At 46.8% G+C, this 27,279-nt stretch overlaps 1 protein-coding gene across 2 annotated transcripts in view; it reads left to right on the forward strand.

Annotated features, from left to right (window-relative positions):
• HUWE1 (HECT, UBA and WWE domain containing E3 ubiquitin protein ligase 1) overlaps window positions 1-27,279 on the forward strand; it is a 115,594-nt gene that overhangs the window by 82,524 nt on the left and 5,791 nt on the right. Inside the window, exons 45-75 of one of the 2 annotated variants that reach the window (XM_040998236.1) lie at window positions 453-598; window positions 983-1,049; window positions 1,665-1,882; window positions 4,769-4,980; window positions 5,735-5,917; window positions 7,383-7,555; window positions 7,918-8,066; window positions 8,828-8,903; window positions 9,841-9,939; window positions 10,510-10,643; window positions 10,834-11,002; window positions 12,348-12,576; window positions 13,243-13,421; window positions 13,695-13,784; window positions 13,943-14,097; window positions 14,529-14,574; window positions 16,646-16,930; window positions 18,158-18,413; window positions 18,555-18,685; window positions 18,983-19,197; window positions 19,278-19,566; window positions 19,701-19,803; window positions 20,366-20,912; window positions 21,514-22,114; window positions 22,690-22,805; window positions 22,898-23,054; window positions 23,970-24,102; window positions 24,381-24,583; window positions 25,104-25,231; window positions 26,414-26,510; window positions 27,123-27,209. In XM_040998236.1, the coding sequence (XP_040854170.1) occupies window positions 453-598; window positions 983-1,049; window positions 1,665-1,882; window positions 4,769-4,980; window positions 5,735-5,917; window positions 7,383-7,555; window positions 7,918-8,066; window positions 8,828-8,903; window positions 9,841-9,939; window positions 10,510-10,643; window positions 10,834-11,002; window positions 12,348-12,576; window positions 13,243-13,421; window positions 13,695-13,784; window positions 13,943-14,097; window positions 14,529-14,574; window positions 16,646-16,930; window positions 18,158-18,413; window positions 18,555-18,685; window positions 18,983-19,197; window positions 19,278-19,566; window positions 19,701-19,803; window positions 20,366-20,912; window positions 21,514-22,114; window positions 22,690-22,805; window positions 22,898-23,054; window positions 23,970-24,102; window positions 24,381-24,583; window positions 25,104-25,231; window positions 26,414-26,510; window positions 27,123-27,209 (5,673 nt within the window). The remainder of the gene's footprint in view (window positions 1-452; window positions 599-982; window positions 1,050-1,664; window positions 1,883-4,768; window positions 4,981-5,734; window positions 5,918-7,382; window positions 7,556-7,917; window positions 8,067-8,827; window positions 8,904-9,840; window positions 9,940-10,509; window positions 10,644-10,833; window positions 11,003-12,347; window positions 12,577-13,242; window positions 13,422-13,694; window positions 13,785-13,942; window positions 14,098-14,528; window positions 14,575-16,645; window positions 16,931-18,157; window positions 18,414-18,554; window positions 18,686-18,982; window positions 19,198-19,277; window positions 19,567-19,700; window positions 19,804-20,365; window positions 20,913-21,513; window positions 22,115-22,689; window positions 22,806-22,897; window positions 23,055-23,969; window positions 24,103-24,380; window positions 24,584-25,103; window positions 25,232-26,413; window positions 26,511-27,122; window positions 27,210-27,279) is intronic. The other variant, XM_040998245.1, reaches the window with a different exon arrangement.

Consider the following 27,279-nt stretch of genomic DNA (forward strand, 5'->3'; position numbering starts at 1 on the left):
TCCAATAAGACTGGTCGCTATCATAACTAATCCCAAAAATTCATGTTAAATTGAATTAAAGTTTACTTTAGTCAGGGAATTCCATGCAAAGGGTTTATGTAGCCAAAAGTTCGTGAAAAGTATATTATGAGAATTCTGTACGCCATAGATGCTTGTTCTCATGCACTCATGTATGAGACAATGGCAAGGACAAATTAGAACACACTGTGCAAGCCCAGATGCTGTAGTCTACTGCCCAGTGGGGCTTCGTTTTGTTCCATCACTTGTGCAATCTGTCAGTGACCCAAAGGTCATTATGCTGTGACTATGCTTACACTGCTTCTGAAAATTCAGTGATATGTTATTCTGTAAATAGTTCTAGCAGCATAAAGTAAAGTTGACCAAGCTACATTCACATTGCACAATTAAGTGGAATTTTGTTGATTCCTCTTTTTATTGTCCTGTTTTTATAGCTGACAAATCTGATAGTAAACCTGGGACTATGACTCAAGAAGTTGGCCAACTCCTGCAAGACATGGGCGATGATGTGTACCAGCAGTACCGGTCACTTACACGTCAGACCAGTGACTTCGACGGACAAACAGGTTTTTCCATTAATGTAAGTTGGTTGCAACAGCCTCTAATCTTCTCCATTTGTAATGTCTGTACTCTCCCAGAACTTTGGGTTATGTCAGGGAAATTTCAAGTGTTAATTTTTATGTAAGTGAAAATTATCTGTTGCCTAAAAATGTGATGTTCACATCACCAGGGTTTCTTTTTTACCTTTTGTTGGATATAATTTCCAGAAGTTATTATTTTATCTTTTTTCCTGCTTTCCAAGTTACTATGCTTATAATGATGGGTTCCCAAATATTAGTGGTATGGAGAGGACATTTCACAACACAGTCAGCCAAAGAGTGTTTGTAGCATTCACAGCCAGTATTCTGGTGAAGATTCCTGCCATTTATGGTCTTTTATGGCTCGATATTTTCTCTTTCCACAGAGTCAGGTCTTTGCTGCAGATGGTGCCACCACTGAGAGTCCTGCTGCTGGGGCCACCCAAGCAGAAGGTAAGGAATTGTTTCTCCCTCCAGGTTCTTCTTTGTTGGAAAAACAGCTTCCAGAAATTGTGGGTATCTTGAACTTTCTCAGAGATGTACTCTGTCCAAATAAAGGGCTTCTCTGTATCCTGAAATTAGTTGGAAGTAAAACTATGCTAGTTAGCATCTTTCAGTTGTGTTCTTGAGCCCACATCATATCATTCTGGCTTCCTTCTATAAGCGGGTGTCAAAAACTTGTAGTTCTAGCTATATGGTTTTCATAGTACCATGTCCTGCCTTCTAATTCCCAAATGGAGCATCCTGTGGGAGCAAAACTAATGAGACCTTTCCAGAACTTTCTTGGCACAGGTGTTTCAGGTTATATTGAATATTTCTAGAGCATAAAATTATATATAAAAGGAGGAAAGGTGGGAGATGCTTGAACAAAGGCACAAAAAACCTTTCTGAAGTTATACTTGGCATCATGCACCTTCGACACAGGAGGTGCTACTTCTTTGTCCTCCTACAACAGCATGAGGAGAGCATCAGTTTAGACCAGTATAGGAGTGGTAGTATTCTTTACCCATGTGACTTGCTTGTCCCAGTTTCTAATGTGAAAATGACCCAGTGTTTGATTTCCCACAGCTGCTGCGACTCCAGAGGAGTCTCGAGATACGAAAAAAGATAAAGAAGGGGACCGGGCCTCTGAGGAAGGCAAGCAGAAAGGCAAGGGCAGTAAACCTTTAATGCCTACCTCCACTATCCTTCGTCTTCTGGCCGAGTTGGTGAGATCCTATGTTGGTATTGCTACCCTGATTGCCAACTACAGCTACACTGTGGGCCAGTCTGAACTGATCAAAGAGGTAAACTTCCCAACTTCTACTTGAGATGTTATACTTCCGTCATTTGGGGACCTAGTCTGTGTTAGGGAAGCATACATGCATAATCCAAGGATGAGAGGATCAGAGGACTCTAGGGAATTGAAGAGCAAGGTCTTTTTGACATGAAGAGCCAATAGGCTCTCTACATGAGGAGTGGTGAGTTTGATCTCTTCTATTAGTCTGTTGGTACAGTGTGGAGGTACAGTCAGTTGGTACAAAAGGCAAAACAAAAATTAAAAACAGCAGCTCAGTTCAGAATTTTCATATGGTAATTCAGATAAACATGAGTTTGGTTAAATGGATGAGAGGAGGCGTTTTAAAGGAAGAAATAGTGAAGAATTGAATTTAGAGTAAATTCAAAGAACACAGCTTTGATTTGAAGGAGAAATCGGGGCTTGAATCATTTCTTTCTTTTTTCTGTTGTTTTTAATTTATGGGTAGGGTTAGTATTTGAGGAGAAAATGTGGAATTTGAGTTATTTATGGGGCATTTAATTAGGTTGGGATAAATAGAGTTTAGCTATTTATCTTCCAGATGTACTTACAAAGATACCAGATGTAGTAACAATATAAGTAAAGATGAAACGTAAGCCTAACTGTCCAACAATAGAGCTGTGAAAAATAATGAAATTCTGATTTATGTCATGGTAACAGAATTATCTTGAAGTTAGATTTCTCAAGTTAGTGGGTACTAACACTCTCACATTCCCGTATGTCTAAAAAGGATGCCCAAGGAAGCTGGTTTTTATTCATGAAGGGGGACCTTGTTCTGTGGGTTATGTCATTGTTTTATGGTTGGTTAAGCAGCAAGTAGTCTGAGAATGGGGGGGGGGGGGAGCACTGATACTGTAGAACCTAGATCTGAGAGTAGCTGTCATTTCAAATACTATTTTTACCTTGATTACAAACTGCACAACCTGAGAAGTCAAGTGATTCTCTAAAGATGCTCCTCTCGAAGTGGTTCTGTGCTTCCTATGAATGCAGTCTTCAGTGTGTGTTCTCTTGTGTTTGCTGTCTTTCCTTAACATGTTTGCAGGCTTAGCTTTGCAAATCTTTTTTAAAATTTGTTTGCGTGTCTGTGTGAAATTCCATCCATTCTGTTATGGAATGGTTGGGTAGTTTCCTCTGTTTGGAGTCATAAGTAGTGCTGCCATGAATGTTCTTTCAAACATATTTTGGAGAAGATGCCTAAGCACTTTGGTTGAGTGGTCTGTGCCCGGGAGTAGAATCACTTGGCTCTTAGAGTATGCATTTGTTCAGCTTCAGCAAATTGCACAAAAAATTCCCAAGTGATTTTTGTTGATCTCTATGTTTGGTATCAGTCTCTTGGAACTCTGATTCTTTCATCCCCTTAACCTTTGTATTTTACATTTCATCCACTGTAGGACATTTGTTATTAGTATGTTTTTGTGATGGTTAAAATCATCTTTCCCCGTGACCATTCTTTCATGTGTTTATTGGCTATTTGAGTGTTCTCTGGAGAGTATCCAAATCTTTTATTCTTGCGAGGCCATTCCATTCTTTATGTCGTTTGGATTCAAGTCATTTCTGGTTAAGCTTTCTTTATTTTGAAGTTTTTATTAATTTCTACCATCTGGACTTATACAAGTATCACTTGTGAGGTAAAACAATTAATTATGAACTTAGTAGGAATCCAGTGATCTGCTAGTGCTGTGTACCAGGGGGTAACTTAGAAATGCTATTGTAAGAATAATGCCACATTCATTGACAGGAGAGAAGGCTCAAAATGGTAAGTAAGTTGCTCAATACCACTCCTCCAAGTAGCAGAAACTTTCCCAAAATGCAGAGCTGTCCTCCAGTTTTCACATGGCATTAATTATTTTCTTCAGAAAGCAGTTTTAAGTTTGCGTTAATCACTGCCAGAAAGTTAGTCTTTATTTCTAGTAGAATCAAAAGGTCACTTTAAAATATGCAAGATGGAGGTATTTCATACATCAACAAGTGTTGTAAAACTATTGCATAATTCTAAATGGTTTAATGGATTTTTATCCAAAATATGAGTTACAAAAAGAACTATTTCTGTCAAAGATGAGGAGTTACTGTGACAGACCTCACAAAGAAACAGAAAGCTTGATGACTTCATTCCCTCCCCTTGTTTTGCCCTTTTTGGATTCTTGTTTTTTGCTATTTTAAGTAAACCTGCGTTGAATATTTTTGCTTAGATTTGTCTGTAACTGGAACGTTTTTTTATCTTGAGATTCATTTATTTGAAAGGCAGAACAACAAAGAATGAGAGAGAGAAAGAGATCATCCACTACTGGTTCATTTCCCCGATGGCTGCAGCAGCCTGAGCTGGGCCAGGTTGAAACCAGGAGCCAGGGACACCATTTTGGTCTCCCCTGTGAATGTCTGAAGCCCAAGAATTTGTGCCTACCTTCCCAGGCACATTAGAAAGGTGCTCATTCCAAAGCAGATAAACAGAGAGGAGGAGAGACAGAGAGGAAGATCTTCCGTCCAGTGGCACTCCCCAAGTGGCCGCAACAGCTGGAGCTGAGCCAATCCGAAGCCAGAAGCTCTTCCAGGTCTCCCATGCAGGTGCAGGATCCCAAAGCATTGGGCCGTCCTCAACTGCTTTCCCAGGCCACAGGCAGGGAGCTGGATGGGAAGCAGGGCGCTGCTGGGATTAGAAGCTGCACCCATATGGGATCCCGATGCGTTCAAGGCGAGGACTCCAACCACTATGCTATCGTGCTGGGCCGGTTTCCTCTTTGATAAAATGTATCTGATTAGCACTTACTGGGACTGGGTGACTGCAATGAAAAAATATGTATGCTTGTACCATATTGCTGTGCATGTGATAAGATATACTTATGCTCATGAGTAAATGTCATGATTAATGACTTTGCAGGACTGCAGTGTGCTTGCGTTTGTGCTGGACCACCTCCTCCCACATACGCAGAACGCAGAGGACAAGGACACACCTGCCCTGGCCCGCTTGTTCCTCGCCAGCTTGGCTGCCGCAGGGAGTGGCACAGATGCACAAGTAGCCCTAGTGAATGAAGTAAAAGCAGCCCTGGGGCGAGCACTGGCCATGGCTGAGAGTACAGAGAAACACGCCAGGTAAAATCCAACCCAGGCCTGACCCAGTGTTAATGACCAAGAGAGTTAATCCGTAGTTTCTTTTTACTACTTGTACAAGAGTTCTGGTCATGCTGGCATTTTATGCTTTTTCATCTTTGCAAATAGTTCAGGTGCTCCATAAGTCCCCAGAACACTGATCATGTTTGGATAACAATTTTGCAAGTACAAGGGGCATTTGCCTTGCGTTTGTAGAATCTACAAGCAAGATACTAACCACATTAGCCAGCCTTATTTTTGGTGGTGTTTCCAATTTATTTATTTGGATGTCAGATTTACAGAGAAGAATAGATGTACACAGAAAACATATCTTTTATCTGCTGGTTCATTCTACAAATGGCTGCAGGAGCATTTTTTTACCTCTTCCCACGGGGGTGGTTTGTTTGGGTCCAGAGATCTGGCCCATCTTTTGCTGCTTTTGCAAGCACATTAGCAAGGAGCTGCATCAGGAATAAAGCAACTCAGACATGACCTGGAACCCATTTGTGATATTGTTACAGGTGGCATCTCTACCCACTATACCACAACGGCAGTCCCCAGAATTGTTTTTAAAAATATATACTTGTGGAATATAGATCACACTACTGTCAAGGGGGTACGTTCTCTTGTGTTCAGATGTTACTTCCAGAAGAAAACAGAAAAGACCACGGTGTTATTTTTGGCAAGTTAGTGAGGATGCGGCTGGCCAATGGGAATTAACTACTCACCTGATGGAGGTGTCGTGCTTGTCTCCCAGGTTGCAGGCAGTGATGTGTATCATCAGTACTATCATGGAGTCTTGTCCCTCCACCTCCAGCTTCTACAGCAGTGCCACAGCTAAGACCCAACACAATGGCATGAACAATATCATTCGACTCTTCCTGAAGAAGGGATTGGTTAACGACCTTGCCAGGGTGCCTCATAGCCTTGACCTTAGCAGGTAAGTGAGTGAAGGGTTGTTTTAAATTACTTGACTACTTATCTAGTAAAATGAGTTTTAATCCCACCTAATACTCAAATCCGTAACCAGAATCCAATTAAGATTTTATTTACATCTGGTTATGTCCTCTTTGGCATTGCATAATGAGTAGTCTTGACATAGTCCTTACTTGGATCAGTTCATTTCTCTGAGATTTATGGATGGCTGCTTTTACAAATTAGTAGCTGCCATTTTTCTGTGAGATAACCCAAGAGGGAGTTATTCTGCAGTGCATTTCCTACTGAAAAGGAAGCATAAAACCTTTTGCTTCCAATTGCCAAAGTAAACTCAAAAATTAGTGTTTGATCACCACTGTAAAGCAGGGTTTTTGGGGGGATGCAGGGGAGACTATTTTCTAAATGGTCACAGAGTCCCTTCATGAAAGTTTGTAGAGAAAGTAAACTTTAAAGGTGCAAAAAAAAACTTGAGATAACCAGTCATTCTTTTCCATGTTCATGTGTGTGACTTTGTCCTTTTGATTAAAAAACAAACTATCCCTTGTGGTATGTGGACTGATTAAATGAAATGGCTTACCATTTCCCTTTTGGCTTCCCTTCGTGAGAGATATTGCCTTACATAGTGATAGCAATTACATCATCTAAGAGGTGAACTGTTGATAATGTAAAATATGCATCCTCTTAATTATTCCAGTTATGTTTTTACAACATTTGACTGTTTTTAGAGAACAATGTGTAATTGCTCCTGTGTATTTAGGTTCAGGATGATTGTGGGGGTTTTTTTTGCCATCCCCCAAAAAATTAAAAACTGCATAAGTGATAATTGCCCTTCTTACATCACCTCAGACACAAAATGTCAGCTGTTCATTGTTGATACTGAATTGATTACTGGGATCACATAGTTAGATTTCTGCTTTGTAATTAATAAGTACTCTCTGAGGTGCTGATTATGTGAATGTTTTAGGACCTTGATCTTATGCCTTCCTTGGTGATTTTTTTTTTTTTAATGTCTGCTCGCACGAATGATGCCCTGATTCTATGTATTAGCTCGCGTTCTGTAATTAAGGACTCCCTGTCGTCACTTTCCTATCCCTGTGGTTGTAGGTTCTTTTTATATTCAACATATTTTAGTCCATTACTACTATTGTTTTTTCTTGATACTACTTTGGGCCCATTTATCCCACCATTAATGTTTACAAGACTACAGGCACCTGAGGTTCCCTCTGCTATATTACAAGAGCAAGCTGTTCTAATGAACCTAGCTTCCTTTTACTTCAAGATATCAGAGACCATTATCTAGGTAATGTGAGCATATGTATATGAATATGCATATAGAACATCAGCAAAGCCACCTGCTTGGTACTTCTTCGGCCCCTTTCTCCTTTAGTAGCTTTTGCTGCAGAAGCCTCTGTGGATAGACACCTGGTATTTCTGTGCTCATTCCATCTCTTTATCTTCCTTTATCTCAGTCCCAATATGGCCAACACAGTCAATGCTGCTCTAAAGCCTTTGGAAACACTGTCCCGAATTGTAAACCAGCCCAGTAGTCTTTTTGGCAGCAAGAGTGCTTCTAACAAGAACAAGTCTGAGCAGGATTCCCAAGGAAACTCCCAGGACTCCAATAGCAGCCAACAGGATCCAGGTAGGGAAATCAGAGCCAATGGCGTGGAGAGCTAGAGGGGAGGGAGTATGTAGCTGCTTTACGGGCATGGAATCACTACTGTTCTGGCGTGGTATTGTTTCCCTGGGAACCTGCTGGCCTTCCAGAGATCTGTCTTAGTGGCGTGGGAATGTGCCCCACAAAGAATGCCTTCAAATTGCAGCCTTGTTTGGCTATCCTCACACGTAGCCTTGTCTTTTCCTTTGTCGCCCATTCGTTTATTTGCTGAGAATTTGTATGTGAACTTGCCCGAGGAAGGGACCGTATTGTCTTCGCACTTGCCTCGTGGTGCCTAGCACATAGGCACCCTTTGATTATTTTTGCTGGTTGGTTGACTGTTTCAGGCGAGCCTGGGGAAGCAGAAGTGCAGGAGGAGGATCATGATGTCACTCAGACAGAGGTGGCAGATGGGGATATCATGGATGGGGAGGCTGAAACCGACTCAGTGGTGATTGCTGGGCAGCCTGAGGTGCTCAGTTCACAAGAGATGCAGGTAGGGAGGCAGATCACCCAGCATTCCTCTGTTGCGGCGCTGAATCCAAACCCCCAGGTGGTGTGGGTGGGTGAGTACTTTAGATCCTTGCCTCAATGCTGTCTGCTTTTCAGAGGAACCCAGATGATATGCTTAGTAGATGCTCAGTAAATGTGTTTGAATTGTTTTAAAGGAGGGGTGGGGGCAGGGCCAGGCGCCATGTATATTCTGTGAAACAGTATAGATCCCAACCAGAAAATTTAGGCATGTTGAAATGTTGAAGTTCTATAGAAAGCTGGCCTGAGGCCTTTGGGCCCAGGGTCTTTGATTTACTCGGCTCTGGTCATTAATGGAAGCTCTTAATACTGCGTTCTGCCTATAACACCAGCTCTTGCTGAGGCATTAAAATGACAGTCTTCTAAAGACCCTAAAGAATTTAGTGTAATTGCTGGAGCTGGTGGCAATGGGTAAGAAATGGGGCCTACAGTCCTAAGCTGTTGGCTCTACGGAGATCTGCATGTATGTGTATGCCTTGACAGTGTAAAGACTAACCTGGTATCAGACCATGGGAATGGACCCATTTGAAGGACAGTCTGAGTGTGGATTGGCAGCACGTGGTAGTTTCTGTGCCATTAGCACCAAGTGTGTGGTTTTTATGTAACATCTTCCGTCACACATTATCCTAGAAATGTATGCTCACTTTGCTGGCTTTTTTTAGGGTTTCAGTGCTAGCACAATGATAGATTTGTGTGCATCCATATGTATGTTCTATTTCTCTCCAGGTTGAGAATGAGCTGGAGGACCTGATAGATGAGTTGCTTGAGAGGGATGGCGGATCTGGGAACAGTACAATTATAGGTGAGAGCCCCAGAACTGAGTATAGCCTCTTCCTTTGCCTCAGTCTCTCTTGGGAGGACCCTTTTTCTCATCATCTGCTTGCTCAGCTCTGCCTAAGGGCTCATAGCCAGCCTAGATTGCTGCTTGTCTTGATGTTGACAGTCTTACAGATGAGAAATTCACAAGCCATCTCCAGGCCTGTGGCCGGTCTGAAGCATTGCCTGTGGGGGGGGAGGTGGGGGGGTAACTGACCATCAGTATAGATGATACATCAGGCACATGGAAAGATTGTTAACTCATGGAGGCCTAGGGGTGCCGTAGGGTGAGAAAGCGCTTTCCTTTCAGTTCATCGTCGAAGTCCAGGGGCTTTCTGCCTCTGAGGCTCAGTAGCATAAGAAGAGTGAGCATTCCCAAAGAGCGGCCCTTTTTAACTCGCAGAGGGAGACTACAAAGATGCCCTGCTGACACCTGACTTCGAAGGGTGTATGTGTTAACTCGATCTTATTTTATTGGTCAAGGAAATCCATGGATAAATGGAAGTAGACATGTATTCCTAAACGATACAACGCTTTTGCACACCCACTGTCCTCTGTGGCTTCACAAAGAGTGGGACTAGCAGGGCAAATGTGATCATCCCATTTTACAGATGAGGAAACTGAGACTCAGACAGGTAAAGTGACTGGCCAAGCTCATCTAGTTAGTTGACAGCAGAGAAGAATCCAGGTCTTCTTCCTCATCAAAAAAAAAAAAAAAAAAGGAAAGGAAGAAAGAAAAGGAAAGGAAGAGAAGAAAAAAGAAAGAAAAAAAGAAAAGAAAAAGAAATTTCTTTAAAAAAATTTTTTTAAAAAAATTAAAAACAGTGGATATCTGCTAGATGTACATAGCTACTTTAGGCGCACCCAGTCTGGAAAGGGAAGTCCTCTGTTGTTCAGTGAAGGCTCTGCTCTGTAACCTTCAGTGAGCAGAAGTGGAGAGGATGAATCACAAGAGGACGTGCTGATGGATGAAGCTCCTTCCAACCTCAGCCAAGCTTCCACCTTGCAGGCCAACCGAGAAGGTGAGAGTGCCGAGGCCAGAAAGGCCTCCCTTCTTGCCCTGCACGTCTGACAGACACTACACTAGGGTTTTCCTGAAGGCAGCTGCCCACATGTGCAGAATAAGGAAGCATCTGTCTGCATGCGCTGACATACACCATCCACTTTATCCTCAGCCAGTGTTTCAAATAACATGTTACTACTGCTTGCCCAAAGTTTGTCACTTCTTACTTGGTTCGCTTTCTTCTCACCCACCTGCTGTCATCGCTCCAGATTCCCTCTTACCAACAGGATGCAGTCAATAGCAAACTAGGGCTGGAAAGACAAGGGGGCACCAGCAGACGTGGCCGAGTCCTAGACCATGGCTCCTCAAGCACCACCCTGTAGCCAGCCTCCACATTCAGCCACCCTGCTCAGCGTGTTGATGCATTGATTGGCACTCTCAGGAAGTCGGGGCTGTGCATCACCCCACATCTGGTTCTTCCTCTCCGAGTCAGACACCCCATCGCCTTCCCACTCAGTCTGCCGGCCTGCAAGTAGTCTGTTTTCTAGCCACTGAGTGTTAGTCCTGCAATGTGCTCCCTTTGTTTTAGATTCCATGAATATCCTGGACCCTGAGGATGAGGAGGAGCACACTCAGGAAGAGGACAGCAGTGGCAGTAACGAGGATGAGGATGATAGTCAGGATGAAGAGGAGGAGGAGGAGGAAGATGAGGAAGATGATCAGGTGAGGGGGGACTGTGTTTGGGTTGGTTCAGATAATCTCTTCTATAGGAACGCAGAGCTACAGAAAATCAACAGTCTGGGTTGCTAACTATGCTCAGCGCCTCCCTCTCTCGTGTGCACATGTGGCCGTGACATCAATCTTCAGAAAATCCTTACCTGCAGCAACTCTCCATCTCCTATTTTCCCTTAAGGAGGATGATGAAGGTGAAGAGGGAGATGAAGACGATGACGACGATGGCTCTGAGATGGAATTGGATGAGGATTACCCTGATATGAACGCTTCTCCCTTGGTCCGATTTGAGCGCTTTGACCGGGAGGATGATCTCATCATTGAGTTTGACAACATGTTCTCCAGTGCTAGTAAGACTCACAGGGGCTCAGCTGGGGTTTATCTCTTTGATTCTTAAACCCTTGTCTAGGGTAATCCAAACAGTGAACCACAGCAGCTGTCAGTCTGATTAAAAAACAGCACTTCTTTTCCTATGCTGACTTCCTGGGGCAAGGGATGTCTGAATTCATCTCAGTGGTGTGTGCTTACAAGAAGGAATAGTGAGAGACCACTTTGTTTTCTCCACCTCAGTAAACAGGCAGCCTTTTTAGAGCCTGGACAACTTGATGATTTGCTGATTTTAGGGAAAAAAAAAAAGTGAGACCAAAGCTGACTGCATCAGGCACCTGTGTGCACGCTGCAATGCCAAGGCAATCACTAATCCTTATGTTTGTGACGCTCAAATCTTGAGGGTCTGGATGGACACCCTTGTGCTTGGCATTGGGGAGTGGATGTGAACGTATTCACTCTGTTCATCAAGGATACATCTTTTCCAGGCAAAGAGTGAATGTCTCTGCCTCCCTCCCCCCTCAACGTCTAAGTTTTCCTTTTAACATCAAGTTAATTGACAAATTCTTAGAATCAAGCTGTCTTGAGAGGGTAGGTTTTTACCTCAAATCGCAAACATAAATACAGCATAAAACGCTGAATTGGTCTGTTGTCTTGGCCAAGTAATATCTTACCTCTTTGAGCCTCAGTTTGTCACCTGTAAATGAAAAGTTGAAAAGAAAATAAAAGGGTTGGATTAGGTCATTAAGGATGACTTCAATGATTCTTGTTGCATTTTTTTCGTGACTTTCTTCGGTCTTGCTGAGAGTTGAGCCTCTGTGCATTCAGCATAGTGAACAAAATTTTGAGGATTGCCTAGTGTGTTCTAGGTATTAGGCAGTCTTCGTCTGTCACAGGAGTTTATGGTCTGTTTGGAGCAACAAGTAGCAGACATAGCACAGAAGTATGGAAAGAAAAGCCCAGAATAAAGGACGATCTGATCCAATCTGTACAATTCAGGTGTCACAGAGGAAGTGACGTTTTAGGCCGAGAATAGATCAGGTGAAGAAAGGGAAGTGGAGTCTTCAAGGTGAAGGGAGCAGCATGTGTCTGAGGGGCTAGAAGCGTCACTGTGGCTGTAGTGTGCAGAATGGATGAGGAAAGGGTACTGTGCATTTTATTTCGAGGTTGTTGCAGTCTGTAGGTGAGAGATGATGGCAGAAGTTATTGCAGTGTCAGTGATTGTCGAGGATGTGTGGGAATGAGGGAGAAAGGACAAAGCTCAGGTTTCCGTGTGAGGAAGCAAGGCCCAGGATACATGGTTCTGCTTAAACAACCATGAAGCAAATTTCTTGTGGGCACTGATCCCTTTGCGTATTATCCTTGCAGCAGACATCCCCCCATCCCCAGGAAATATCCCTACCACCCACCCATTGATGGTACGTCATGCAGACCACAGCTCCCTGACGCTGGGCAGTGGCTCCTCCACAACTCGCCTAACCCAGGGCATTGGACGCAGTCAGAGGACGCTGAGGCAGCTGACAGCCAATACAGGCCACACCATTCATGTTCACTATCCCGGAAATCGCCAGCCCAACCCTCCACTTATCCTCCAGAGGTAGGTTCCGAAGGGAAAACCCTTTGGGTTCACAGTAACTCTCACAAAGACTTTGCTAAGCTTTGACATTGTCTGGCCTTTGGGAGGGGAGGGTTTATAGTCCACTGCTCGCTCTCTCCCTCTGCTCCGCCCTCCTTCGCTTTCCCTCTCAGTCTCTCACACACACAAGTAGGATATCTGTCCTGTCTTGTCAGCTTTCTGTATGGTTTATTTTGCATAAAAGCCCAGGGCACTCCTATGCCAGGCACTTAAATACTTTAGATACAGAGCCAGGACAAGATGCCTCTGCCTACAATTTAGCAGAAAAAAGCTTTTTAAAAAAGTAAAACAAGGTGGATTTGATTGTTGCCATTGTCGGGCCACAAACTATCGAGAGGGTACATCAGAGGCATTATGCCCTAACGCAGTGCCTGGCACATGGAAGCTTAGCAGCAGCGTTCAGTGTGCAGGAACTATGGAATTAATATGCAACCTCAGCCCAAGTAAAATTCTCAAAACAGGTATGTGTGATAGTCACAAACAGTCCTGTAAGTTTATTGTGCAGATTTAGATTGATAATCCTGTTATCCAATAGTGAGGGGTACAGAAAGAGGTTTTGTAATTGTAATAGGCTGAAGGGAGCCTTTGAGCTTAACCATAACCGTGGTATCCACCATTGGCCTACAGGTTGCTCGGTCCCTCAGCTGCTGCTGACATCCTTCAGCTGAGCAGTAGCCTTCCCCTACAAAGCCGAGGCCGGGCCCGCCTCCTCGTGGGCAACGATGACGTCCACATCATTGCCAGATCCGACGACGAACTACTAGATGACTTTTTCCATGACCAGAGCACAGCCACCAGCCAAGCAGGCAAGTTGACAAGGCACATGGTAGGGTTGAGTTTCTGGGATACTTACATATACATATTTTCCCTTCAAAAATTTGAAATTTCTGCCTTGGAGGATCTTCATTTCATAGGAGCCATAGCTACTCGGTGACTAAGTCAAGGGCAGCACAAACTTGATTGTTTCTAGATTCCTGACCTTGGTGACAAATTTTGGGTTTTGTTCAGCAACCGCTTCCACTTTGGATCAGTTGACACTTCCCAAGGCCAAGAATCGTTCTTGTCTCTGTTCACTACAGGAACCCTGTCCAGTATCCCCACAGCCCTAACCCGCTGGACAGAAGAATGCAAAGTTCTTGATGCCGAGAGCATGCACGACTGTGTCTCAGGTGTGTGTCTGTCGGCTTGCTCATCAGGACAAGTGAGCCTTTGGGGCTAGGCCGAGTTGTGGAGGATTGTCTTCCCTACGTTCAGCCTGCAAGCTCTTCCTCTTAGCTTTATCCCCATCCCCACCAGCTTGGTCTCTGATGATTCCTCTTTGCTGCAGTGGTTAAGGTGCCCATTGTCAACCACCTGGAATTCCTAAGGGATGAGGAGCTGGAGGAAAGGAGGGAGAAACGAAGGAAGCAACTGGCTGAGGAAGAAACAAAGATAACTGACAAAAGCAAAGAAGATAAGGAGAACAGGGAACAGAGTCCACAGGTAACTGCCCAGGGCTGGAAGGACTCATCTTTGGCTATCTCTCCTGTAGCTTTCATGTGATTCATGCATACACTTGACAACCAAGTCACTGAAGAATCCCACAAAATTCACATTGAACTTGGGAAGGTATTCCACATTCGCTGCACATTTACCTTGTTTTCTTTCTAATTCAGACCCAGAGGGAAATTTATTTTTCAAGTGTCCCTCTGGGGAAAAGCTAGAGCGTGGTGACTACCTTCCACGACTGCAGCTAGACAAGAAAAGAAAGTCACTCCACTGCTGGTTGCTCCTTCCATTTCTCCCAGCAAACCACCAGGGAGGGAAACCTAACCAAGATGACACTGTAGCCACATCTCATGTCATCTCACGATAGATGAAGGGATGGCAATTGTCATGTGAGTGACCTCTTGACCTGTCCCTTCTCTTTGCAGTGTGGTGGATCTAAGACAAGTGACTCCCCTGATCGGAACCTCTCAGGTAATTCTCCCTTCCTTTCCCACCTGTTGGCTAATTGATTCTTTTCCAGACCTTTCTGTATAGCTGGCCCATGAGGGCTGAAGATGGACATTGGTGCTCTGTGGGATGAGGTAGTAGATTGTATAGTTTTAGGGTCATACCCCATCTTGGAGATAACTATACAGTCTACTGTCTTTCCTACGGTGGTACATTTCTCTTCCAACTGGCTCTCTGTTTAGGGGTTTTTTTGGTGGGGTGTTTTTTTTTGTTTTTTTTTTTTTTTGTTTTTTTTTTTTTTTTGGTTATGCTTCATTCTGACACCTGCTTGGTAAGGTCACATGTCCTGAGTGGCTCTGGCCTCCAGAATTGAGCATGTATACCGTTGAGATGATTAGCCAGTCCTGTAGTGAATGCTCTGATATGGCGCTTCACAAGAACACCTGATGACAGTGGTTCTCAAATGCTACTTCTCACTGGAAATTAACAAAATCGCAGAGATTGGATGCACGTTTGGTTGTATTACATGTTCATCATGTTCTTCCTAGTTCGTTGAAATCAAAAATATTTCCAGTGAATGTTGCCGATGAGATTTCCATCCTTCACTGGCCTAGATAGTAGTGGGTATCTCCTACATGAGTCTGTATGCTTTTTTGTTTGTTTGCTTGCTTGCTTGTTTTGTTTTGTTTTTAAATCAAAATTTTGCTGGTCTTAAACAATCTGCTTCGGGGAAACATAGCTCTGTAGGCTACACCATATGATTGTACGCTTTTATTACTCCTTGTATCCAATCTTAGTGAAGGTCAGTGACCTTTTAGAATCACGTTTTGTGATTCTGACAACTGGTTTGTATGGTTTCCTGTGTCTCCCTCATCCCCATTTCCCCGGAACTTTCTTCTGCTTCTCCATATACCTTTGGCACTTTTGTTGGGAGATGATTGTTCCAATGCCTACACTATATATATTTTTTTTAAGTTTTATTTTATTTTTTGTTTGAAAAAGTTACAGAAAGAAGGAGACGGAGATCTTCCATCCACTGGTTTACTCCCATGGTTGCCACAATGGCTAGAACTGGGCCAATCAGTAGTCAAGAGCCTTTCTCCTATGTGGGTGCAGGGGCTCAAGAACTTGGGCTATCCTCAGCTGCTTTTCCAGGCCATAAACAGAGAGCTGAATCAGAAGTGGAGCAACAGGACTAGAACTGGCACCACAGGCAGGGAATTAGCCTACCACACCACAATACCATTCCACACAATATTTTTAAAGCAATGAAGGAAGATAAGTGTCCTGATGCCCTTAATCTAGCAAAAGGTCTTGGAAAGGGTCTGCTGCCAGGTAAAATGGCATTTTGCCTACTTCCTTTGCTTGAGGATTCTGCTCATGCCGGGGTGAGGTAGTAAGTTGTATTGTTGTGGGGTAGGGATTTTGGGCCCCAATAAGAAGATAACTATACAACTTACTACTTTCCCTGATGTGTGGCATATTCACATTCATCCTGCTTTGTGTTTACTGGTGTGCCTTGAATAATCAGGACTTAGGGAGAAGGGATGCAAAAGGGCAGACAGTATTCGGGGTACGGCACATGCTATCGTTATAAAGGGCCTTGTCCTTTCTTATGTGGAGCATTATTTTACTCTTGGGCATGAACTCAAGCACATTTCTATTCAGATTACTTCATGTGCTTAGTAATATAGAGCAGAAATGTGCACAAGGAGATAGAAAGTGTACTTTGAGGCATTTAAGGGACATTCTGATCTTTGGTTGTTCCAGACCAATGACAGAATGAATAGACTAGATTTTCTGTTTGCCTTCAGCTATCCTGAGTTCAGCTTCACCCTATGTATGTGGCCTGAAACCTTCCCCATCCAGCTGGGGCACAGAAAGGATTTTATTCTTGACATCCACAGAATCATACTCATTCTTAGGACAGATTGTGCTGAGCCTTAGTGTGAGCAACCAAGGAATTGGTTGTGGAGAGCATTCTGCACCACTGACTAGATGGGATACATCCCAAGATGCGTGTGATGGTTGGGGTGACTCCTCTGATCACTGGCCGATTTCCCCTTAACCCTCATTGTTGTTCTTTCCGAGAAAGATGGGACTCCTATGCCTGACAGCTACCCAACAACACCATCTTCCACTGATGCTACATCTGAGTCCAAGGAGACCCTTGGCACTCTGCAGCCCTCCCAGCAACAAGCAGCCCTCCCAGCCCCGCCAGCCTTGGGACAGGGGCCTCAGGAGCTGCAGTCCCCGGCTGGAGAAGGAGGGGGCTCTACACAGCTAATGATGCCTGTAGAGTCACAGGAATTGGGTCCCACAAGGCCAAGTGGAGAAGCAGAAACCACTCAGATGGAGTTATCTCCAGCTCCCACCATAAGTGAGTAGAATCTCTCAACTTTTGAGAAACACAGGAAAGGGGGGAAATCACTGCCTTAGCTTTCCTGTTTGAGAATAGCAGGCACTCAAATCTGAGAGGCTTCTTTGTTCTCAAGTCATTCTATTTGAATATCTAACGACACTGGTGGTGGTGCTAGCCATTTCTTAAGGCAGTTACTCTGCCCTAGGCTACCATGCCAGCCTTATTATTTGATTTCTTAGGAAAAAAAAATAGTTCTTTACAGTAGCTGGTGTTTTCTCCATGAATAAGCCAAGAAATTCAAAAGTGAGCCCAGGGTCACTAAGTGGTTAAGTTGGGTCTATCTGGCTTTAAAAGTTGACTTCAGCAGTACCAGGATGGAGGCACACGACTGCACATACACAGCTCTCCCATCCTCCTGGTAGACTACATTTTTCTTGGGGCTCTGTTTCTCACTGCTTTAGAATAAGCCCTCAAGCTTGGTGGTTCACTGTTCCTACCTCCTTGCCATCCATCCCTCCCGTATACTCTGCTTCCAGTGGTGTGTGCTGGAGATCCCTTACCGTCCTGAGTGAGGTCTTTTCCTTCAGAAAACCTTGTTTGCTTAGATCATGAGAACCTATTACGTGCTTGTACAAGTGGTGCCTGCAGGGAATCTGAAAGGGACAGAATTCAGGGCAGGCCTTGTGGTGGAGCTGGTTGAGGAGCCAGGCACTTCCTATCTGGAGTATGAGTGCATGGTTTGTGTCCCGCCTCCACGTCCAAGTCAGCTCCTTGGCCAATGTACTTGGAGGACCAGAAGATGATGGCCCAATTACTTGAGTTCCTGCCATCTACAAGGGAAACCTGAATGGAGTTCCTGCTTCCTAGCTTCAGCCTGCCCCAGCCCTGGCTATTATGGGCACTGGGAAATGAACCAGCTGGTGGAAGATTCTGTGTAGTGTGTTTGTGGGAGTTTTTTGTTTGATTGGTGTTTTGTTTTGTTGTTTTTGTTTCTGTCACCCTCCTTCCATCTCTTCCCCCTCCCATCTCATTCTTTATCACCTTGTCTTTGAAATAAATAAACCTTTGTGAGCATAACATATCAGCAGGTGAGACTGAAGGGAGCCACTGACCAGCAGGGAATGAAGTCAGAGAAGTGACGAGTGTGAACTGACTGCTCCTAAGGAGCAGCCTAAGAAAAGAGCTCATCTGTCATGCTGCTCTGATTCGAGGCAGAGCTAACCTCTCCCTCTGACTTCTTCCTAGCCTCTCTTTCCCCAGAGAGAGCTGAAGATTCAGACGCATTGACGGCTGTCAGCAGTCAACTGGAAGGCTCTCCCATGGACACCAGCAGCCTGGCTTCCTGTACCCTAGAGGAGGCTGTGGGTGACACCTCATCAGCTGGCAATTCTGAGCAGCCCGCAGCAGGCAGCTCTACTCCTGGGGATACCCCAACAATTGGGGCAAATGTGCATGGCCGGGGTGATGGGTCAGGGGAACCTGCCCAACCAGCTGAGGACAGGTAAGGACCGTGTGGGCAAGAGGATGGCATGTGGTGGTGCTCTGGGGACATGAGCCTGGTTGCCGTGAGAAGGGCTGCTGTAGCAGGGTTTCGAAATATGAAATCCTGATGCCGAAAACAACCAAGACTGATTTTCCTCAGCTCTCCCCCTGCATCCTCTGAGAGTTCTTCCACCAGAGATTCTGCCGTGGCCATATCGGGGGCCGATTCCCGAGGGATCCTGGAGGAGCCACTGCCTTCAACAAGCAGTGAGGAAGAAGATCCCCTGGCAGGTATGCTCCATATGTGCCCCGAGCACGCCGGGCTTGGTTCTAGTAGGCCTTGGCAGAAACGTGGCTGCCAGACAGTCCCAGGCAGATGGAGAGCATGCATAGAAAGAGCATAGCTAGGCCACCTTGAATCAAAGGAAGGTGGGTGGGTAGGTGTGCCTGGTCCTGTGTACATAGTGAAGCAATACAGTGCTGAGGGCTCTTAAGCAGTGACCTGGCTTGTTTTTCTCCAAGTACATTTTAAGCATCGTGTCAGTTCATCTGTGGGTCTTTTCACATCATGATCTGCCATTCCCCCAGGTATCAGTCTTCCCGAAGGCGTGGATCCCTCTTTTTTGGCTGCCCTACCTGATGATATTCGTCGTGAAGTCCTACAGAACCAGCTGGGCATCCGTCCACCGGCCCGGACTGCCCCTTCGAGCAATAGCTCAGCTCCTGCGGTCGTGGGAAATCCTGGAGTGACTGAAGTGAGCCCCGAGTTCCTGGCTGCCTTACCTCCCGCCATACAGGAAGAGGTATGTCAGGAGGAAGATGGTGGGCCAGGCAGGCTGTGTGGCACAAGATACGTTCCTACTGACTTCCTTCTACTCCATAGGTGCTGGCACAGCAGAGAGCTGAGCAGCAGCGACGGGAGCTGGCGCAGAATGCCAGCTCGGACACCCCCATGGACCCTGTCACATTCATCCAGACTCTGCCCTCAGACCTCCGCCGTAGTGTGCTAGAGGACATGGAGGATAGTGTGTTGGCCGTGATGCCCCCTGACATCGCAGCCGAGGCTCAAGCCCTGCGACGAGAGCAGGAGGCCCGGCAGCGGCAGCTCATGCATGAGCGTCTGTTTGGGCACAGCAGTACCTCTGCACTCTCTGCCATTCTCCGAAGTCCGGGTACAGAGGGAGGCAAGTGGGAGGGCTCTGGACTATCTCGCTTTGCCACAGGAGTCTCTGTTTATTCCCCTTTGCCCCGCCCGGACCCAGTCTACCACCCCCGACTCCGGACTCACTCTTTGCTTTCCTTACAGCTTTCACCAGTCGCCTGAGTGGCAACCGTGGGGTACAGTACACTCGCCTTGCTGTGCAGCGAGGTGGGACTTTCCAGATGGGGGCTAGCAGTAGCCATAGCAGGTAATTTGGTTCTTTTTCCACCTTCCCTTGAGCCATCATCAACTTCCAACTCTGCTAATTGAACTCCTTTGATTTAAAGGTAGAGGAGCCAGAATGCAAAGAGGTGGGCGGGGCGACCTCTCTAGGTCGTGATTTTGAATGAGTAGGAGAAACATCTTTTCCCTAACAAGGCTGAATTAAATTGGATTCAGCATGCCAAGGAAAAATGAAGGTGGCAGGTAACCCCCAGGCGATCTAGAACAGGCAGAAGTAAGCATTAGTTCCTGGCCTGCGTATGTGCAGCCAGGTTCTGCCTGTCAGTGTGGATGAGCTGGGCTAGAATTGGTTGGTGTGTCCCAGTTGCTGTATGATCTAGAATGAGTCACCTGGCCCATTGGAACCTTTTAGTAACCACCTCATGAGGGGGTGATACAGCAGCGCTGTAGAGACACAGGCACTATGAGGTGCCTGGTCCATTTGTTGCCACTAATCAGGGCAGCGCTGGGGTGAGCATTCCTGGAGGTTCCAGCACATTCTCGTCCCCAGCACCAAGTGTTATCCCGAATTCGTGCTGTGTTTCTAGGCCTTCTGGCAGCAATGTGGATACTCTCCTCCGCCTCCGAGGACGACTCCTGCTAGACCACGAAGCCCTGTCTTGTCTCCTGGTCCTGCTTTTTGTGGATGAACCGAAGCTCAATACGAGCCGTCTCCACCGAGTACTGAGAAATCTCTGCTACCACGCCCAGACCCGGCACTGGGTCATCCGTAGCCTCCTGTCCATCTTGCAGCGCAGCAGTGAGAGCGAGCTGTGCATTGAAACCCCTAAGATCTCCACAAGTGAGGAAAAAGGGAAAAAATCAAGCAAAAGCTGTGGATCGAGCAGCCACGAGAATCGGCCCCTGGATCTACTTCATAAGATGGAATCCAAGAGCTCCAACCAGCTCTCGTGGCTTTCTGTGTCCATGGATGCAGCCTTAGGCTGCAGGACTAACATCTTCCAGATCCAGCGTTCAGGCGGGCGTAAGCATACGGAGAAGCACACAAGCAGTGGCTCCACTGTCCACATCCACCCCCAGGCTGCTCCCGTTGTGTGCAGACATGTTCTGGACACGCTCATTCAGTTAGCCAAGGTGAGGAGCTTGATGGAAACCAACTCCTGGGGATGGTAAAGGGATCCAGGAGCCTGTGGGAAATCCCAGCTCCAAGGTGGCTAGTGAGTCTCACTCTGTGGGTTTTTTTCCTCTTCACCCTTTATAATTTGTGATCTGCAGAAATAATGAAGAAGGGATTCAGGACATGTGACTAGGAAGTGATAGAAGTGCACCTAGAGCTAAGTTCTGGTGTGCTCGGTGTTCTTCCAGGCATGAGCCCTGCTATCATGTACCAAGAGCCTGCACGTGCCAGGCACTGTGCAAAATACATCATCTGATGTAAACTCGACCACTTGGCAAGTCAGTGTAGTTGTCCTCCCCGTTCCACAGGCACAGACACTGAGGCTCAGAGAATATTACCCGTCCATCTGTTTTGCTTCAGAGCCCTTGTTCTTTCTCAAGGCCACTCTGCCATCGGTTGGAGAATGCTCCTGTATAACCCCTCCCTCTTGTTACCAAAAGCTGTCTCCAGGAGAAGAGTATGGAGGGGAGGGCCATTATCTGCCTTTCCCTATAAGAAGGCAGCCTTGTCCACTGTGGAGGCCACTGTAGACCAAGCCTGTCCTTCTCTCCCTGGCAGGTGTTTCCCAGCCACTTCACACAGCAGCGGACCAAAGAACCAAACTGTGAGAGCGATCGGGAGAAGGGCAGTAAGCAGGGCTGCAGCCCATGTTCTTCACAGACCACCAGCAGTGGCATTTGTACAGACTTCTGGGACTTGCTGGTAAAACTGGACAACATGAATGTCAGCCGGAAAGGCAAGAACTCCGTGAAGTCGGTGCCAGTAAGCTCTACTGGCGAGGGCGAGACCTCTCCACACAGTCTCGAGGCCTCTCCACTGGGGCAGCTCATGAACATGTTGTCACACCCAGTCATCCGCCGGAGCTCCCTCTTGACTGAGAAACTTCTCAGGCTCCTTTCACTCATCTCAATTGCTCTCCCAGAAAACAAAGTCTCAGAAGCACAGTCTAATTCCAGCAGCAGTGCCTCCGCCAGCCCTGCCACCTCGTCCACCACGTCTACCACCACTACCACTGCCACCTCCTCCACATCCACGCCCACCGCAACCACCCCCATCACTTCTTCTCCCTCCCTGGTTGCCTCCTCCGCTGTCACCACCATTGCTGTATCTGCTTCAACCACAGTGACCACCCCCACAACTGCTACCACTACTGTTGCAAGTAAGTATGGATGGATGCTGGGAATGCCTACCTCACCCCTTGCTGCCCACACCACAGCCCTCAGCCAGGCAGGGCTCCCGGCATGATAGCGGCTCAGCTGGTCTTTGTGCTTGTGAGAGCAGATCATGTTCCTTTCCCACCCTTCTGTGTGGCAGTTCATCCTCTTGTCTTCTCCTCCCCATAAGTCCCAGCAGGCGTTCCATGACAGCGGCTTCCCTGGACTAGGTACCAAAGAGAGTTCCTAACTCCTCCAGCGTGTTCTCAGAGTAGGGTGTGCTGTGGTGTTAGTCAGGATAGCCAGACTAAACCTACAGAAGGTGGAGACTGTGGCCTGCAGCAAATCCAAAATAAGTAGCTGAGCCGTTAGGTTTTATAGAATGCCTGGGCCTCTGACATGAGAAATATATGGGACAGGTGCCTGGGATTGTGTGGAAATCCCAACATCCCCAATCATTCTGGCTTAGCTGCGGCGGGGGGGCTTTCATTCACCTTGAGAACTTTCCCCAACCCTGCCACCGGTGTCTCTGGCTGTGAGTCTCATGGAGATTGACGGTGTTCTGTCTCTTTCCTCAAAGCTTCTACTAAGGGCAGCAAATCGCCCGCAAAGGTGGGTGAAGGAGGCAGCAGTGGTACAGACTTTAAGATGGTGTCCTCGGGCCTCACAGAAAACCAGCTACAGCTCTCCGTGGAGGTAAGTCCCAGCTCTTCCGCCCTGCACAGTGCGCAGGTGCCAGTGGTCAGGGGTTCCTGCTGGGACTCACGCCTTTTCATTTCTTGGCCCAGGTCTTGACATCCCACTCTTGTTCCGAAGAAGGCCTTGAAGATGCAGCCAATGTTTTACTGCAGCTCTCTCGGGGAGACCCTGGGACTCGGGACACTGTTCTCAAGCTGCTACTAAACGGAGCCCGCCATTTGGGATATACTCTTTGTAAACAGATAGGTAATGACGAGAGTGAAGTGCTGTGTGGGTGAAATCTTCCAGGGGATCCCCATTTGAAATGGAAAGATGCCCAGCAGTGCCTCCTGTCTTCTCCCTTCTGAGAGCCCCTTGCTGATCAGAGCCTTCAGGCTCGGGGCTTGCGGACCTAGAATGATGCCTTCTGTTCCTGGGTGATTCTGAGGGTGCAGACCTCAGGGAGCTCTCTTTGATTGCCACCTTCATCCTTCCTGTCAGGGCAGCATTGGGAGTGACCCAGTAATGGGATCAAGGACTAGAACTAGCGTCCCTTTCACCGGAGACTTTGCACTTTCTCAGCCCTGTCTTAACCACAGGTCTCCTTGGGATTTCTCCTTCCCACAAGTGTCCTGAAGAGTTGGGTGCCTATATAGCCTGTGCTATTCTCGGTTGCATGGCAGTTACAAGATTCTTACAGAGAGCATTTGCCTGCCAGCCTCTGCCCTTTTTTGACTGCTACTATTTATGCAGCCTCGGCCTATGGACCAGGACTCTGTAGACTGTCACATAGTTAGCTCCTAACCCTTGGAGCAGTCCTGAGAGGTTAAGTTGTATTTATTCGCACTGGTTACAATGATAAACCACCTGGGAGACGAGGGCCAAGACATTTGTCTGAGATCATTGCAAAGCCTATGTTCAAGAGAGAATTTGGGACTTGGACTTTCACTTGCCAGGCTCCATTCCTCTTCTGCAGCAAACTATGTCTCGTGCGGATGCAGCCGATCCCTGAGGCCAAGTACATGGGTGGTCTCCAGGTGGCTGGCCCATGAGTACACAGTGCAGAATGCAGACTCACTCTGGGTTCTTTGCTGCTGGGCAAAGAGGTTAGCTTGGCTGGTGTCTTTCAGCTACTGCACTAGCCAAGTCTCTGAACACTCGCTGACTCCTCTGCCCGCCTAGGTACCCTGCTGGCCGAGCTGCGGGAATACAACCTGGAACAGCAGCGGCGGGCCCAAAGTGAGACCCTCTCTCCCGATGGCCTGCCCGAGGAGCAGCCACAGACCACCAAGCTAAAAGGCAAAATGCAGAGCAGGTGGGTTGTGGCCTTTGTCAGGGGGCTAGGTTCTGGGCCTTTCTGAAAGGTGGCTCTTGGTGCTTTAAAGTCTGGTCTTTTTTTTTTTCCCCCTTTCTCTGAGTGATTTTCCAGTCTGCCTTCTACATACTTGACCAACTTTTTTCTGCCTCTCTGTACTTACACGATTTCTTCATGAGGTTCTTTACTCCTCTGGTTGACACCGATGAGCTGCTTGCTTGCTCTGGGTGTTTGTTTTGACACTATCAGTATACGCAAGCCACCTCTGCACCATCTAGGTTTGACATGGCTGAGAATGTGGTAATTGTGGCATCTCAGAAGCGACCCTTGGGTGGCCGGGAGCTCCAGCTGCCTTCTATGTCCATGTTGACATCCAAGACATCTACCCAGAAGTTCTTCTTGAGGGTACTGCAGGTCATCATCCAGCTCCGGGACGACACAAGACGAGCTAACAAGAAAGCCAAGCAGACAGGCAGGCTAGGTACGGAATGGGAGTGTCCAATTGAGGGGCAGGGTTGGTGTTGGAGAACCCAGAGTTGCAGGAAGGGCAGGATTTAATGTCCTGTCTCCTTCCTGTTTGACATGTTTAATGGTGATGGTTGCATTCTGTTTCTTATTCAAGCTATGTATGCATACAGAATTGCTTAGGGCCAATGGGAATGAAGGATAAACAGGAATCTGGCAAGGAATTTGGGGCCAGCTTTGTGCTGAATGACTTCACTCTCTGGGTGTACCTCCTTTCTGCTCCGTTGGTCAATCCTAACTAAATCACTCCAGGCCTATGGCTTTAGCCATGACCTACAAAACAACCCCCCCCCCCAACCCCTACACACACAGCTCATTGCTCCTGCCCCACACAACCCTCTCACATACTAGCACCCCTCTGCCCTTGTCCGTAATCTCTGTGTGAGGAGGAGTATACTGAAGCCAGGTACCTACTGGCAACCCAGGGGCATTTCCTCCTCCTCATATGTTACGTCTTGCCTTTTTCTTTCTCCCAGGTTCCTCCGGTTTAGGCTCAGCTAGCAGCATCCAGGCAGCTGTTCGGCAGCTGGAGGCTGAGGCTGATGCCATTATACAAATGGTACGTGAGGGTCAAAGGGCGCGGAGACAGCAACAAGCAGCAACGGTTAGCATGATGCCTGTGGCCCCCTCATTCATTCGTCTGTTTCTCTCTCTCTCTCTTTCTCTTTCCCCCCATCGTGGGGTTCAGCGTCATGACCTCGTATGCTTTTGCATTAAGTTTGCTATTTGAATGCTTCTGGGTAATGGGTACTTTCTGTTTATATTTTCCTGTTTGTTGATTGCTTTGTTGGTTTGGTTTGAAGTTTTGTTTGTTTTAAAGCTTGGCCATCATACCCCACTCCCAGCTATCCAGTCACCAGTGGCGCTTTTGCAAACTGCCTAATGCTAAGTGTCTGGGTTCTGAGGGGCTGGAGGGTGGGGTCAAGACTTCATCCCATTTCATAGAACTGCCAGGTACACCAAAGGCCTCTAAGGAATCCTACCTTTGAAGGTGTCCCAAAGTTGCTGGACATCCCTCATGGCCACTCCTGTGTGTGGCTGATCCCTTGGCACCTAGGCATGTGGGCACACTAAAGTATTTAGTACAGGTACTAAAGTATTAGCTCAGTGTTGAGAGCTGGTATGGCATGACTGCCCTGCAAGCCTGGCATTGTGTACGTGTGCTCTGGCACCCTGTCAGTGCTTGCTGTGTCTGCAGTGTGCAAGGCACACCTCAAAGAGTCCAGAAATGGCAGTATTCCTGAAACCTGGTTTCTCTTTGTGGGTAGTCACTATTTTATAGTGTAGTCTCACCATGCTGAAACCAGCTTAGAATTAGGTGGCAGTGACCTCAGGAGAGGAGAAAGGAAAAGCAGGGAAACCTGTTTAGAGTGGCTACCTGCCTAATATCTTCCCCATAACCTGATTAGGTTGATTTTGTCTTTTGCAGTAATTCCACCCACGAGAGGCTGCAGTAGTTCCCCTAATGGTGCCCTTTTAGTGAACAAAAAGCAAACCTCCCTCTGCCCATCTCAGTTACACACGTACACACATGTGTGCACACATTTAAAAAGAAAGAAAGCCTATCCCCAGAAGAACACTTGAAGTCTGTATCCAGGTAGCTGGTGTCTTGAGTAGGCACAAGAGGTCGACAGCCAAGTAGGTGGGAATGTCATTTTTCTGTCCTAGAGAGTGGGCTGAGCCCTTCCAGAATCCGTGTGTGAGAAGTGGAAGGGCCACCCTCTGGTCTGTCTGTGAGGAAAGCAGAGTTGCGCTCGTTATGTGACTTCCTCTCCCTTTTATCCAGTCGGAGTCTAACCAGTCGGAGACAACTGTCCGGAGAGAAGAGTCGCCCATGGATGTGGACCAGCCATCTCCCAGTACTCAAGATACTCAGTCCATTGGTCAGTCCTACTTCATGTGTGCAGCCCAGCTAAAGGGTGGGCCTGTGTTAGGAAGTGACTGTGGGATCACCTGCGTTCCAGCATACCTAAGCTCAGTGCTTTCCAGTTTGGTGCGCTGGAGGCTGGTTGTTCACATGAGCAGACCGTATGTGGCGCTTCAAGTCTTGGTGCCCTTGGTTTACTAGTTCTCAGGCACTAAACATCATCTGATGGTCTGAGCATCCTTTTTGAAAATAGGACTGTTGGTTGTTAGAATTAAGCAGGTTGATGTGTATGTAGCACTTAGAGACAATCACGGCTCTGTGAGGCGTTTTCCCTGAAGACAGCCAGGTTGGAATGCTAGAGTAAGTCGTTGACTGTTCCTTGGGACTTTGGAAAGTAGATAACATTCCTGCATTTTTGACCCAGGATCACACAAGCTGCAAGTGCAGAAGCCTGGAATCAGACCTAGGAATGCCAGGGCGAGATTTGAGGAGTGTGTGAAGATAAAAGCAAGGGTCAGGGAGAAGCCTAATGCGTTGCAGCAGGGCAGTTGTGTTAGAGGGGAGTGGGTGGGTCCAGAGAGGGAGGGAGAAGGGTTTGTGAGGAAGCGATTGCTTCTTTCCCATCCAGAAAACGAGGCTGCGTCTTGCTGCTTGGCTACTGAAAGATTTCAGAATACTCCTCCGATGGATCCCCGGAAAAGTGCGAGTTATGTGGGTCCGTCTGTCATGCCATGGTGTCCCAGAATTTTTTTTAACTGTCCCAGAACAAGATGACTAACAAAACA

The sequence above is a fragment of the Ochotona curzoniae genome, unplaced genomic scaffold (genome assembly GCF_017591425.1).
Source record: "Ochotona curzoniae isolate NIBS_2020 unplaced genomic scaffold, NIBS_Ocur_1.0 contig_1274, whole genome shotgun sequence".
In the NCBI taxonomy this organism is placed as follows: Eukaryota; Metazoa; Chordata; class Mammalia; order Lagomorpha; family Ochotonidae; genus Ochotona; species Ochotona curzoniae.